Raw genomic sequence first — 15,103 nt, 5'->3', positions numbered from 1 at the left:
ACCAATAATTGTCGGTCGGTGCTGCCCTACTAATAGACTATCAAATCTTATTGATATCTTACTTAAGAGTCAATCCGTAAGAAAACCCTGCAAAACCCTGCAAAAGTGATAAGGTGGGGGTCGGCCAAATTCATTCTTACTCAGGTCATAAAGTCACCCCAGCCCAACATGCAAAAAGCCAAAATGACCGACCCCAAATATTAACCCCCTCTTAGATATGGCCCTATGTCGATTTTTAACCATTTTTGGCGAATTTTCGGTGAAAATTTGTCATTTTTCAGTTATTAAATTCTACTAAAAGCATCAGGTTAGTGATTATGTCCGATTGTGGATGGATAGTGGGGGTCGGCCCCTAAAAACCCAACATGAAAGACCGACCCAATATCACAGTCTTTAGCCGCTGGGGGGCGTTTTCTGGATACCACTTTTCGCATAGTGAAATGTACACAATCGTTGAGGGGCTATATCTCGTCTGCAGCAGGGGGTGGGTCGAAATCGGGGGTATGTATTTTGAGGCGAGTATATGTCCTAACAATATCAACAATAAAATCCACGGCCGCTAGTCTACAACATAGCGAATCTTTGATGAGAAGATTGCCGATTTCTGGACAATAAACTGATATTCACTGAAAGGATTCTAGGAGGCCTCAACACTTACAAAGTGCTCTAAATGCCCTATATATCACGGCATTTCGGATGAAAAATATTTCGAACGTACCGCCACCCAAGATTGCTGCCATGGAGGAGAAATGCGATTTTTCTCAATATTTTGAGTCAAAATGTGGCATTTATGATGCGTATCCTGCAGAGAAAGATCACAAGCGGGTAAAAGACTGTAGGAAAGATATCAAATATTATCTGGCGAGCAATGCCGAGCATATATCAAATAGAAAAGTAAAAGCCGGTTGGGCTCTGAAACAAACTAAAACCATCAAGAGATTTTCTGACGAGATAAAGGAATTCTTATTGAAGGAATTCATGCGTGGGGTAGACACTGGTAGGAAAGAGGTTCCTAGCAACGTTTCTAAGAAACTGAGATCTTTGTTTCCGAAAGAAAGCTGGTTATCAGCCAAACAGGTGACCAGTTACTTCAGTAGATTAGCTGCCCGTCAAAAAGCTGGTCATCCTCTAGCAGTCTCATCAGCGCCATCTGAAATTGATGATGAGAATGAAATTGCCGCCACCGAAACAACGAATAGGCGACGACTTCGTTCTAAAGTAAGAGAACAATGTGAAATTTGAGTAGTTCATATAGTTACAGAACTATTGTCATCTTTATCTTAATGATTTGTTGTAACTTGCTGCCATTGTCTATTATTATAATACAACAGTGTCATCTGTTGGTTTGACTTCATTGGTGCTAACGCCCTAAACTTAACCGCCCCTAACACGATTGCCATTTTGGAGTTTTGTGATCCTGATGTTCCTGATCATGATGTTCGTTTAATGTATGCATACGATTTGTTTATCTCTCTGTTGAATGATGGACTCTCCGTGTCATCTTATAGTTACGTCTTCGCCGCGAAGCGCATTCAGTGCGATTTGACCCAGATCAAAGCACAGAGCACATAACTAGAGAGCAGATTTATAGTGGGAAAAGGTGAGGCAAAATTGCGACAAAATTTACCGGAAACGGAAATAAAAATTCAATGTCCACGTCGTGCTCGTGGTGCAATTTTCTGCCACATTGCGGGCCATGTGCTCTGTGGTCCGTCGCTCAGATGATGCTGGAGACAATCTATTCAATCTCCAGTCCCGGCTTCTTTTGATCTGGGTCATATCAGGTGGCGGCGATAACGGAACTGACAAGAAGTGTTCATCATTCATATAATATACGGTGGATATGATGGCTGATGGGATACTAGCTTTCGTGTCTTATTATTGTATTTGTCAGTTTTGTATTGAATTCTATTCTGAATCTCTCACGATTAGATGAACATACTAATTTGAACGATAAATTATAGCATAATAGTATCGAGTGAGGGGATTTTTCTCGGGTATAGGAATCAAATCCTCAAAATACGGTATTTCGCTATACTACTCATGTTAGTAAATTCATACTCTATACTTACTAAATCCTATTTCTATATCTAAAAACTTTTTAAAAATATTTTGTTATTAGTGATTGTCGTGTAAAAAATAAAATCCCTTTCTTTGTTTGCAAATAAAAGTTCTGAATTGGAGCTTACCAGATGAGTCGCATCATTTCCTTATTCATAAATACCTATCAAAATCCTTTATATCAAAATTGACAAAAATTTCGGGAATCCTAGCCTCACAGGATACTATTATTGATGACCAATTAATCCTGCGCCCAATGTAAAGGTGAAAGGGTGATGAATTGCCTCGATTAAGACTCTTAACCTCATCTCTCGGTTCCAATTCATCTATTTAAATGACTCAATATACTGATTTTTCTCATTTTTTGCTCACTACGAGACTGACTTTTGTCAAAGTTTTTCTCAATGTTGTAGACTAGCGCCCGTGGATTTTATTGTTGATATTGTTAGGACATATACTCGCCTCAAAATACATACCCCCGATTTCGACCCACCCCCTGCTGCAGACGAGATATAGCCCCTCAACGATTGGGTACATTTCACCTTGCGAAAAGTGGTATGAAGAAAACACCCCCCACCGGGTAAAGACTGTGATATTGGGTCGGTCTTTCATGTTGGGTTTTTAGGGGCCGACCCCCACTATCCATCCACAATCGGACATAATCACTAACCTGATGCTTTTAGTAGAATTTGATAACTAAAAAATGACAAATTTTCACCGAAAATTCGCCAAAAATGGCTAAAAATCGACATAGGGCCATATCTAAGAGGGGGTTAATATTTGGGGTCGGCCATTTTGGCTTTTTGCATGTTGGGATGGGGTGACTTTATGACCTGAGTAAGAATGAATTTGGCCGACCCCTACTTATCACTTTCTGCATGGTTTTCTCGCGGACCGACACTTAAGCCATTCGTGCCAAATGTAAAATCTGTTATTCTGGATGATATAGATTTTGTGAATAGATTGCCCCAAAATCTGAACGATGGCGACGTTTTCCTAACCATCGATGTTTCTAATATGTATGACAACATTTCCCATGACCTATGCTTTCAGGCCAAAGAATCATATTTTATTGAAAAATATCGGCCAGAGTTAAATGCAAAATTGTGAAGTGTTATATTGTATGCATCATTGTAGCCTAAATTATAATTTCAGTTATGCCCCTTCTGAATAATACTCTGTAACTATGACGCTATGACGTCATCATCATTATTGGGTTATCTTTATCTTTTAACCATTGTATATAATATTTGTCTGAAGAGCATTAGCGAAAGTACTTACAAATATATACAAATGTAGTTCTTTAGTCCATATTTTATTTTATTTTTTTTTGAGTGTATATATATGTATATATTGTTTTGTTTTGAGGAGGAGGAGGAGGGGTGGGGGGTATATTATTCAGTCACAATCACTTGTGAACACTGTACGTACGTTTGAACTTTTGAACTCCCGAAATCTTGCAAACATGATAGAAAACGGGGATCTAGATCATATAAAAACTTGGTCTTATTATTCATTAAGGTATCAACAAGAATCCGGTCGAATATCAAATTTATTGGATTGTAAATTCCTAGCTGTTTCTCGTCGGGTTGGGGCTTTTAAAACTTGTGTACTTGATGGACTGTTTTAAAAACATTTGTAGGAAGTTTCGTTTTAGCATATGGTCCAACCTCTATTGAAAATTTGAGTGCGGTTTATAATGCCACCTCCGTGTCCGTCTGTCGTTGATCCATCCGCCTACACGTCTAGAATTGGCTTTGATGAAACTTGAAGTATTTGTTTATATCCCACAGATCTCGGTTAGTTTCGATATTTGCGCACATGGGATCGTATCGTCCTGGATTATGACCCCTGACTGTATGAAAAATCGCGTTTTCAGCTTGTAATCCCTCTAGAGGTCACAATGATTTGGAAAAATAAAGGTTCAAATATATCACCGTTACACCGCAATGATGGGTGAGTTCAAATTGCGTGAACCACTAGAGGTCACAATTTTTATCCGATTTTGATGAAGCTTAAATATAAATATCCGAAAGATCTTGGTTACTTTCGATATTAGCATGTGTTGGACAGTGTCTTCGTGGGCCTGGATTATGGGCCCTGATAATGCGCGAATATCGACAGGAACCGGGATTTGGGCGTATAAAAACATTTACAATACCAGTGTAAAAATTTTAAGTTGCGTTTTTTTTAAATTCACATACATTCTTGTGATATATATATAAATCAATAGTCGTCCTCGCTAGAGATAAGGTGGCATAATTTATAGACAACAACATAAAGCAGGCGTTCCTACCATAGGCCCCTACTGCACGCAGCGATCCATCTACGTCATACTTCGAGAATTGATCACTGCGCTGATTATCCTACATTTAAAACGCTCACGTGATCATTTTGGGGCGGGACTTATCGACTAGACTATAGCTTTGTTTACACAACAGAGTAAAAATAACCCGTAGCACGTGTTTTATGTAAACACAAAGTAAAATTTCAAGCTCTGCCACTCGGATAAAAACGATTTATAATATGTGCTATGGGTAATATTGCAATACATTGTTTACCATTGTAAACTGTCTTTAGAGTTTCAATCTGTTTATCTTTCACAACAAGGTTAGATACTCCTAAATTTGTCGTCGCAGACAAAACCGCCTCTGTGAAATTATCTTTCATGGGCGCCGCCATATTGAATAATTAGAGGACTATTTTGTGAGTCGGCTCTTATTAGGTTTGACATCTTTCATACACAGAACAGCTAAATAAACATATTTAATTTCATTCAATATGACAATGGAAGAGAACATAATATATCTAAAAATTTCTAAAAGCATACTCACTGTTTTCGACTAAAATCGTCGATGTAGGAATTAGACAGGCAGTCTAAGTTTGGGATGACGTTCCTAAGTGACCTCATTGTTTACCTTACAGCATTGTTTCCCTGTACATTCATTGCGTTCTGGTGTGTTGAAAAACGTTAGTTTTTATCGTTGAAATGGAATTTAATTCCAATACGTCGAAATACGGTTCTCTTACCAACTATAAGGACATGTGGAATCGAGTTCTTACTAGCGAAGCCTGGTGGGAATTCCTTCGGCAAGGACGCCCATTATCAAGGTAACATGGCTTAACATTCTACACTGTGTGTTTATATCCAGCGATCTCGGTTTCGTTTGATATTGACGCATGTTGGACTGTAACACCCAGGCTTATGGCCCCTTATTGTACGAAATCGTTTTTTTAGAATGTTCTCTGTCCATCTCTTGAAATATGTGGGCGCAGCTTCCATGGCAACCACATGTTGAAATGGTTTTAGGATTTGTAGTTTACTGGGAAAATGATTAATTATTATGTAGAAATTGCTGTATCCTTAAAATGCTTTTAAAATTTGGATTATGTTCCGAATTTATTATTTTTTTAATTTTATGACAGGAGGCTGAGAATCTGTATGAAATGTTTCACACCCGTAAAAATTTACATTGTCGAGCGTGTAAGCATGTTGTTACACAGGCTGTAGAGTGCATGTAAGTACAAATCTTACAAATAGATAAATTTTACTTAAGCTTCTACATTGATATAAATATTGCCTGAACTTCTATGGGGTTTCCCTAAGGTTACCTGAAGATTCTCAGCAAATTCGAAAAAGGATATTGTTGACGGAGGTAGAAATACTACCAAAATTGTTGCATATAGCTTTGGATTTCGATAGGTTTACTCCATTGATGAGGACATCAAATGTTGGTGTATAAACATGTGGAATTATGGAATAATCCATTCCTTTCCGAGAATGTAAACGTAATAAAAGGGTTGTAGGTTTATTGATGTTGACTATTTGATAAAAAACAATACTAACCATCGTTCTTCAAACAAGTAGCTGTACAGGTAAATTTACAGATCAGTCTACTTGATATGATCGTAATCATCGGGAAACGTTTCTCTCAAAAAACGCTGCATGATACTTGAGTGAGTAGAACAGTAAAGGCTTTTCATTTCATTTCTATGATTTCAACAGTTTGTGTTGTTCTATTTAAACTGTTGTTATGGTGATAATGATCTGTTGTTAAGGTGATAATGATCTGTTGTTATAGTTATAATAATCTGTTGTTATGGTGATATTATTTTGTTGGTTTTTCTCTATTTAAACTAGGATTGTAGATGCGTTGGTAATAGCTGATGATTGTGAAACTTTTACATTTCCCGGTAAAGATAAGTAAGTATATTTCTGTTAAAGATGCATTATGTAAGATTTAAATAGTTTATACTTTCTATAATAGTTTACAATTAGATAATTGCAAATGAATATATTGTCAATTTCATTCAAATTACTTTATCCTGATATTAGCGAGGATATTAGCCTTTAAAGGTTTGAGAAGATTTATGCACTGATTGAAACCGCCGAACTGGTTAAATGGTTATGTGTTCTAATGCAATTAATATCACAGTCATCCGATGACCTAGAGAGTTAAAAATGGGCTTGTAATTTAAATAGTGGGAGGTGGAATCTAGTGGTTTAACGTGTGCGCATGAAACCATAAGGTCTGTCATTAAAACAGGTGGTGTGGTTTCGATATCCCGCTTGTACGTGACAAGGTATAGAGTCGCCTGACCAACCTTATGGTCTTTCCCCGGGTCCCCAGGTTTCCACAGCTAAAGACCCCTACGCGGAAGCGAATCCTCGAATAAATATTGAACCATATGCAAGTCTCGAAATGACATAGTTTGTGTCGAGTGGAGCAGCCAAGATATATTTTATATATTTTACTAAATAAAAAAAGTATGTGTATACATTACATAAATATTTAATGTTAATCACATTTAAAGTAATGGTGCGTGAGTAGTATAGGGCACACTCTGAGGGTATTGCGACACTTTGAAGATGCGGCACTTTTAGGTATGCGGCAATTTCAAGCATGCGGCACTTTGAGGTATGCGGCACTTCAGGAGATTTACAAATGATCATGTGACAACTACGTAATTTGAATGGTTGATAGAGGTCACCTGTATGGTTGTACTATTGATATGAATGTGCGTTTGAATTGTGTGGGATCCACGCATGGCCACCGGTCGCCCCGACCCGCCCGCGTCTTTTCCGTCGTCGCCCCGTCCCATAGACCAACAAATGTCCTAAAATCCCAGTCACAACGTAGTTATTTATATTTGCCCATTCAGTTAATTATTTGCTCATTTAGTTAATTATTTATAATCTAATTATTATTATTATTTTTATTATTTTACCAATTTTTATTCATGATACAATTAATTTTTGTTTTCATTATTCAATTTTTTTCATTCTTTATGTTTTTCATTCATTATTTTTTTCTTAGATTTTATTATTTTTTTTATTTCGTTAATTATTTTTCATTATTTTTTTTTATTTTGTTTTTTAAAATTTATTTTGATTTATATGAATTTGGTGAAATTATTTACCGATTGGGTGGCAGTATTTAATTTGATTTTTTAGTTTTCACTTTCCAAAATTTAGAAAGAAAAACTAAGTTCATCTTAGCTAGCGCTTTCATCAGGCATTTAATAATGAGATAGTGAGCAATTACATGACGTCATGACAATATGTACATGACAATAATAATATCAAATATAAATATTTTAGAATATCAAATCACAATAGAAAATTATGCAGCATTTAATTTAGGGGGACACTTGTTAATAAAATGCCGTTCTTTATTTTCTAGCAAATTATTTTCCGACCAGTTGAATTTATATAAGGGGAATACCCTAAATTTTCCCTTTCCACATGTATCTTAGTGTTTATTTAGTGGAATCATTCTATTTTTGGCATTATCAATATGGGACCTGTGTAGGTTCATCCTTATGTTGAGTTGTGATTCAAACCCACATTCATATGAATAGAACAACCATACAGATGTTCTCTGTCAACCATTCAAATTACGTAGTTGTCACACAATCATTTGTAAATCTCCTGAAGTGCCGCATACCTCAAAGTGCCGCATCTCCAAAGTGCCGCAATACCACCAAAGTTCCCCCTATACTACTTACTCCAGGTTAATATGTACTCGGGTTGCTTATTTAACATTTAACTAAGAAAAGTCAAATATCCATGCTAGATAATCGCATTAAAGACAGGGCCATCAGTTAGATTCTTCGCAAACATGTTAAGATGGCGGACGGCGATTTAAAATATTATAACGTCATCCCACAATATAAAGACTTGTTTAGGGGCGCCTAGCCTACTTGGAAGGAATGTAGACCTGTTTTGTTGACGGATCCTATCGAGAAAAGGAAGATAGAAAATAGAAAAAGTAATGTGTACCATTTACATAGGGGGTGCATAGTTCGATGATTGCTTCATCATACCTTTGCAAATACGGAAGTGAACCATTTTTTGACTGATATTCCAACTAGAAATTGAACTTTTATACAAAGGAATACTGACGTGTTTCGGTATGTCATGTCACGTCAACTCACGCCTTGTCACTTCAACAATCAATTAGCAAGGTCAAAGGTCATTGAAAGGTGAAGTCGCCATCTAGAATGTGAAAAGTCGAACAAAATTCAAAGTGAAACCGGAAGTAAACAATCGAAATTTGACTAGGTGCAATATAAAAATAATTTTTTGAAAATCGGAATTAAAATGGCGACTGAATATCGATTTGATTGATTTTTGTAAAATCCAATATGTTGTTTGATTCCAAAACTCCTAAATGGTCTATAGTCTTCATCAATAAGAACACTTTTTTTTAAAACTGAGCATTTGTAAGTATGTGTATGGCAAATTATATTATAATGGTAAATTATATTTGAACTGATTTTTTTCCAAATTCGATGTGAAGCATGGTGACAATGAGAGGATTAAACCTTTTGATTTTCTCTGTTCTTTGTCCACCTCTTGCAAAATGTGAGCATATCATGCATGGCAACCGCTTGTTGACTAAGTTGTGACTTGTTTTTAGACTTGCTTATTTCTAGATTTTAAATTTTTAGGACACACGAAAATGTCCAAGGACAAAATTGTGACCCCTGATGTTTAAGACTTCGGTGTCATTAAAAAATATATGCAAGTTCTTCATGGTCTAAAATATTTTTCAGTACGCCACGACGTTTACGTGAATGTATAGACGATATGGTGGCGTATAAGAAACTGGATGATACAATCTTTCAGCGAATAATGTGGTCGACAGAACCAGAGTTACAAGGTGCCAGAGATCTGATTGATAGAATCCAGAAACGTCAGTTATACAAATGTGTTGGCTTGGCGCCGCGTCCCGAACATCTAGATAAGGTGATACCTTTACACGAACAGATATTTTTGTTTACTTTTACAGATTTCCTTGATTTAAAGTTACAATTTCATATTTTCTAAGAAAGTCAAAACATAATTATTTCTATGTCTTTTGCTCAATAGGTTGTCAACCCACTATTATACGATCATAGGTTATCTTTCTCACACTTAAAACTCATTTACACCGGAAATAATAACACAATTCTCCCTCTTAAAAATCTTCACAACGGAAATAATAACACAATTACCACCCAATTACCCCCCTTGCTTTCTATTCTCCACCATGGAGTAGTTACCTTCAAACGTTTGAATTTGAAGATGAAAATGATATTTTTGCCAATTTCTCAACTGGCAATAGTGAAATATAGGATTAATAGGATTATTCTTTAACAAGGTAGGACTATTTATAGATACCATCTATTTTAAGGCTCTATTTTAATACATTTTAAAAATATGACTTAAAAATATGAAATTGCAACTTTAATAATAGTTGATATTTCAAACAAAAATAACAAAAAAAAACCCCAAAAAACAATCAAGTTATGTTATGCCCTAAAAAATAGATATTCTGGTTCTTGGACAGACCTCCCCACAAATCTGATGAAGTTTTTTGTATTTTAAACGTCCACAATCATAATCTGGACGTATTATGCCCTCACTCCTATCTCTGTGTGTGTATGTGTGATGGTGTATGTCTGTGGATCGCCTACATGGCGAAATTCTTAATGGATTGTCTTGAAACTTTGCATACTCAATCCTTATGCCCTAAAGATGACCATTGTTTGTATTTGTTTGTTTTTCGTCTGACGGTGGTGGGGTGGGGCTAGCCCGTGCGCGTTGTATCTTAAGGTCTACCATTGAGTCAACTGGCGTGGTTTCGATTCCCCTTTTGTACGTGGCAAGGAGTAGGATCGCCTATCCATCTTCGTGGGTTTCCTTGGGTCCTCCGGTTTCCTCTTACTGAAATGAAATGAAATGGGGTTTAACGTCCTACTGTTTTGCTCCTAAATTGGGCTAATGAAGACGGACATATGCCACACAGTGTGCTATGAGGGAAATTTTGCCCGGGCAGCGGCGCTACGGCCTATTCTTATATCGAATTCCAACTGCCAAGGGATCTTTTACGTGCACGCCAATTTGTACACGGGACCTCGGTTTTTCGTTCCATCCGAACGACTAGACAGCTGTCCTTGAACCATATGTTACCCGAAATTACCTGTTTTGTGTCGAGTGAACGGATCACCTTGAAACTTTGAATACTTATTCCTTATACCCAAGGGCATGGTGACTCATGATTTTGCTTGAGAAACAAGATCCTGTCCGGGTCTAAAAAAACAATATTTATATGTGAATGCGGGAAAGGGGGGGGGGTGTTGGTCTCTCCCATTGCCACCGGGTAATATTGGGCTGTGTTTAACAAGCTAGGGTACATTTGTAGTATATCTGATAAACGGTTATGTTTGACACTGGTTGAGCATTATGATTATGATTATAATGTTGAAAACCGCATTTAAATCGCGTGTTCTTTTGCCACTTTAGAGGGGGCGCAATAACTCAAGGGGGCCAAAAACCTAAGACGCAAAGCACGTCATTACGTCCCTCTCACTTAGCCCTTGCTTATACCATAAGGGTCATCCCTACGGTTTTTGGTGCATGCCCAAAACCCAGGAGCAGAGCGACGCCCATGTTCTCTTTGCGTGTCAGTGTGTCGTCTACAGGCTGCATTTCTTTATGAATCGTACTGAAAACTGTTCATACTTATTCCTTATACCCGATTCCAAGGGACACAACTAGGCCCAAGTTGCGTGTGTGTGTGTGTGTGTGTAGACTGGAGCCCACACTTCTTAATAGATCCTCTTGAAACTCAGCATGCCCATTCCTTATACCCTGAGGACGATCCCTATTGTATTTTGTGAATGCTCAACCCCCGTGGACAGGGCCATACCCACTTTTCTTGTGTGTCTGTATGTCGCCAACAGTCCACAATTCTTAATGGATCTTCTTGGAATTTGGCATATGTATTCTGATAGCCTAAGGTTGGCAACTATTGATTTTGGTGCATGTCCCGACCCTCAAGGGTAGAGCCATGTCCCATTTTTGTGTTTCTCGTATGCATGAAGCAATTCTGAATTCTGAATGGATCATCTTGGAACTTGGCATGTGTATTCCTTTTCTTAGAGCCTAAGGGTGACAACTATTGTTTTGGGGGCATTCCAGGCACCCAAGGGCAGAGCCACGGCCGTTTTTTGTGTTTACCGCCTGAAGGCCACAGTTCTGGATTATCTTGGAACTTGGTATACGGCAACTATTGATTTTGGTGCATGACCCATCCCCCTTGGGCAGTGTCACACCCACTTTTTGTTAATATTGTGTCTGTAAATCTTCAGGTTGCAATTATTAACAGATCTGGACCCGTTTCGGCATTATTCATCATAGGGTTGTACCATCATATTGGTCCATGTCCACACACATTGGGGGGGGGGGGGCTACAGGTTGGAATTCTGAATGGATCATCTTGAAACTTGGCATATTTATTCCTTATACTGTAAGGATAGCAATTATTTATTTTGGTGCATGTTAATTATTTTGTCTGTAAATACTCTACAGGTTGCAATTATGAACAGATTTTGTTCAATGTCCAACGCCCAGGGGCAGAGGCACGACCAATTTTTGTGGAATTCTGAATGGATCATCTTGCAAATTTGCATATTTATTCTTATACCGTAAATACAGCAACTATTTATATATACTCTTAAAAAAAGTAGGGGATATTGAAATGCAAATACCTATGCAAGTTGCATATGATAAATAGTCATGGACACTTGACATGCTTTGAGAGTATGTTCACAGATGAAGAACTTAGCGCCCCAACAGAACCACTGAGCTGCACATGCGACACACAATAGCGCCATACACGTGGGAGTGGTTCATTGTCAAATTTGACACTTCGACGAAAAGTTGATAAAAACTGCCGCGTGCTGGTTTATCTATCCATGCTTGCTTTCCTATCGGTTCTTGCATAATATTTACTGTTTAGCGTATCTTTGCTTTAGTGTTTTACGTTTAATTTGATCGGGAGACGTGTTCGTCGACGTCAACGTCAACCGACAACACTTCAAGAATTGGCCGTAGCACTGCAAGAGGAGTGGGTCAGATTGCCCCAACTCGTGATTGGGGTATTGGAATGTCTGAGGATTGGTGGAGCAATTACTCAAAATCAAAAACGTCCATTTTCACTTTTGACGGTGTATTTTTTTGCGAGTGAAATCGGGCCGTCAGATAAGCCGCCAAAATAAACTGTTTATGTTCATGTGTAGGCAATTGGCCTGTTATTAAACATACACTGGTTACCTCTAATAAAAAGAGCAGTGCATTTCCGCAGTTTTGTATTGTTTCAGAATATCCCCTACTTTTTTTTAAGAGTATATGAACCCTGGGGCGAATTCATAGCCACTTCTCTGTTAATATTTAGTCTGTAAATTTTGCGAAACAAACCCAACGGCTAGCCTTCTTTGCCCGGCCTTGTCATATTACAGTCATTGCAGTCATTTCATTCTCTCCATTTTAATAAGTACCATATTGCAGCGGGAGCGATGCTCTCGTTTACTTTGTCCTAAGATCGCTAATGGGATAAATAACTTCTCATAAACATCACAATTCAAGGCACTACATATCGGACCCGTTGTTTTACGAAAAATCACGTTTTTAGCTAATGAACCCTCTAGAGGTCAGAGTTTTTGCTGGAACTTGAACTATAGGTTTATATCCCAAAGATCTTGGTTCATTCGATATTGGCATGATAGATTATGTCCCCTGACTGAACGAAAATTCTTATCTTTAGTTCACTTTAAGTGAGGCAGAACTGTCTAAGAAACAGAATTTATTTTTTTATTTGGCCTTAGTTTAATTCACATCGAATACATATTCTAATATTTGTGTGAGCATTACAACTAACATTTTTATTTGACAGGAAAGGGAGAAGAAAGTGCCACAAGAAATCGCTGATTTAGATGATCAATTAAATCCCGATATTCTCACATTGTCGGTTAGTTTATTTATAGTTTTATCAATTTATTTATGTGTTGAAAAGTTATTCTTGAAGATGTCTTCCATGCTAATATCAAAGTACTAGCCAGTTATCTTTATTAGCCGAGTCCGGTTTTCAGACGAAAATTGTGCCACTCTATTTATCTGATTATTCAATTTATAATTATAGGATCTGAAAACTCGACTTTATATTTGATCAATTTTTTTTAAAAACTGTTTATTCAATAAATGCTTTATAATTTATTTATCTGATTATTCAATAAATATTTAGCCTACGTAATTGTGGGATTTTAAGACAAACAAATACGTTGTTTAAATAAATTATAAACATAAATTATATAAAGGTTTAAATTACATTGAATTTGTATTTAATAAAAACAAATTAAAAAACAGAAAGTAATATGGTTGGCGATAGTAAAGGCCCCGTCACACCTATTAGGAGGGGAGATTTCAAATTGACCAAAATTCATACAGCTTTGTAAGAATGCCGTTCGAATACTTAGAATGCGCTTCAAACATACCTCAAATGATTCTTGCACATTTCGTGTCTATTAAAGGAGGCAAGTCACTAACTCAATATCACGACTTGTTTAGTCAATTTAAATCGACATTGATATTATCTTATTGTGAAAAGATGGGCTTCTGATATCCAATATTTAAGACAAAATAAACATTTTAAAATTGGCACAGTCCCATATAATAACTTTTCAACATCAGTGGAATTATCAGTGAAATGAAATTCGATCGTTTGTCTGTTACCGCTCGTTACTTCAGTCTGTTATATAGAAGGACAACTTGTGTTTGTCATGTTTGACGTCACTTCCCGTTTCTTCACGTGCTTGTTACTCAGCTATCGTAGCAATGATCTCTGTGTTAAAATTATATTTGGGATGTATTTAACGAGCTCTATCACATATTTTATAATGACCGACACCAATATTGTCCTTTAAAAACAGAAACGATTGAATGTAAATAAGTTTTTATATATGTACATTCATATTACATTATTATATGCATTGCGACCCATTTGTGTCTATTTCTATTTGGCAAAGGATGGTGATTTGGCTCCTTTTAGTCTCGAATGCAGTTCGAATGTACCTGGAACACTGTAGGAATATTTCGACTGTTGTTTAGAATGCAGTTAGAATATTTCGACTGCTGTTGGAATGCAGTCAGAATATTTCGAATGCAACTTGAATATTTCAAATGCACTTCGAATGTAACACGAATGGGTTCCGATAGCAATCGAGGTGCATTCCGGCTCATTTGAGAAGCATTCGGGACATTCTGGCATGATTTGAAGTAGCTTGCCGTTTCGATTCTCCCTCCAATGCGATCAGAAATGATTTGAATGTTGTTGGAATACTATAAGAATATTTAGAATGCAGTCAGGGTGTATTTAGAATATAATTCGAATGCTATTCGATATTTCTCCACTTCGAATGCACCTCGAATATTGTGAGCATCAGCAAAACATGCGGGCCGACCACAAGAATGCAGTCAGAAGTTTTAGAATCCAATATCAAGGAATATACAAAGAATGTTCATTCCAACGGCATTCCGCCTCTTGTAGGACTAGGGTTTAATGGAAGGGTGTACGAACCCAAAGCTGATAAAGAATAATAAATATTACATAAACCGTTTTGAATCTTATTTGGCCGTTTTAACCAAAATGTTTGGTCATAATGACCACAATATGCAAAGAATAAAAATGTGACAGCCCGTGGGGCTTCCTATTGGACG

The 15,103-nt window shown here is 37.1% G+C and overlaps 1 protein-coding gene across 2 annotated transcripts in view; it reads left to right on the top strand.

The window, feature by feature from the left end:
• LOC130010333 (deoxynucleoside triphosphate triphosphohydrolase SAMHD1-like) overlaps nucleotides 1-15,103 on the top strand; it is a 49,064-nt gene that overhangs the window by 23,336 nt on the left and 10,625 nt on the right. For both annotated transcript variants that reach the window (XM_056100040.1, XM_050543048.2), the window contains exons 9-12: nucleotides 5,488-5,579; nucleotides 6,203-6,265; nucleotides 9,121-9,313; nucleotides 13,284-13,358. In XM_056100040.1, coding sequence (XP_055956015.1) covers nucleotides 5,488-5,579; nucleotides 6,203-6,265; nucleotides 9,121-9,313; nucleotides 13,284-13,358 — 423 coding nt within the window. The remainder of the gene's footprint in view (nucleotides 1-5,487; nucleotides 5,580-6,202; nucleotides 6,266-9,120; nucleotides 9,314-13,283; nucleotides 13,359-15,103) is intronic.

This window comes from Patella vulgata, chromosome 3, assembly GCF_932274485.2.
Source record: "Patella vulgata chromosome 3, xgPatVulg1.2, whole genome shotgun sequence".
Lineage (NCBI taxonomy): Eukaryota > Metazoa > Mollusca > Gastropoda > Patellidae > Patella > Patella vulgata.
This window is presented reverse-complemented; position numbering and strand designations above follow the sequence as displayed.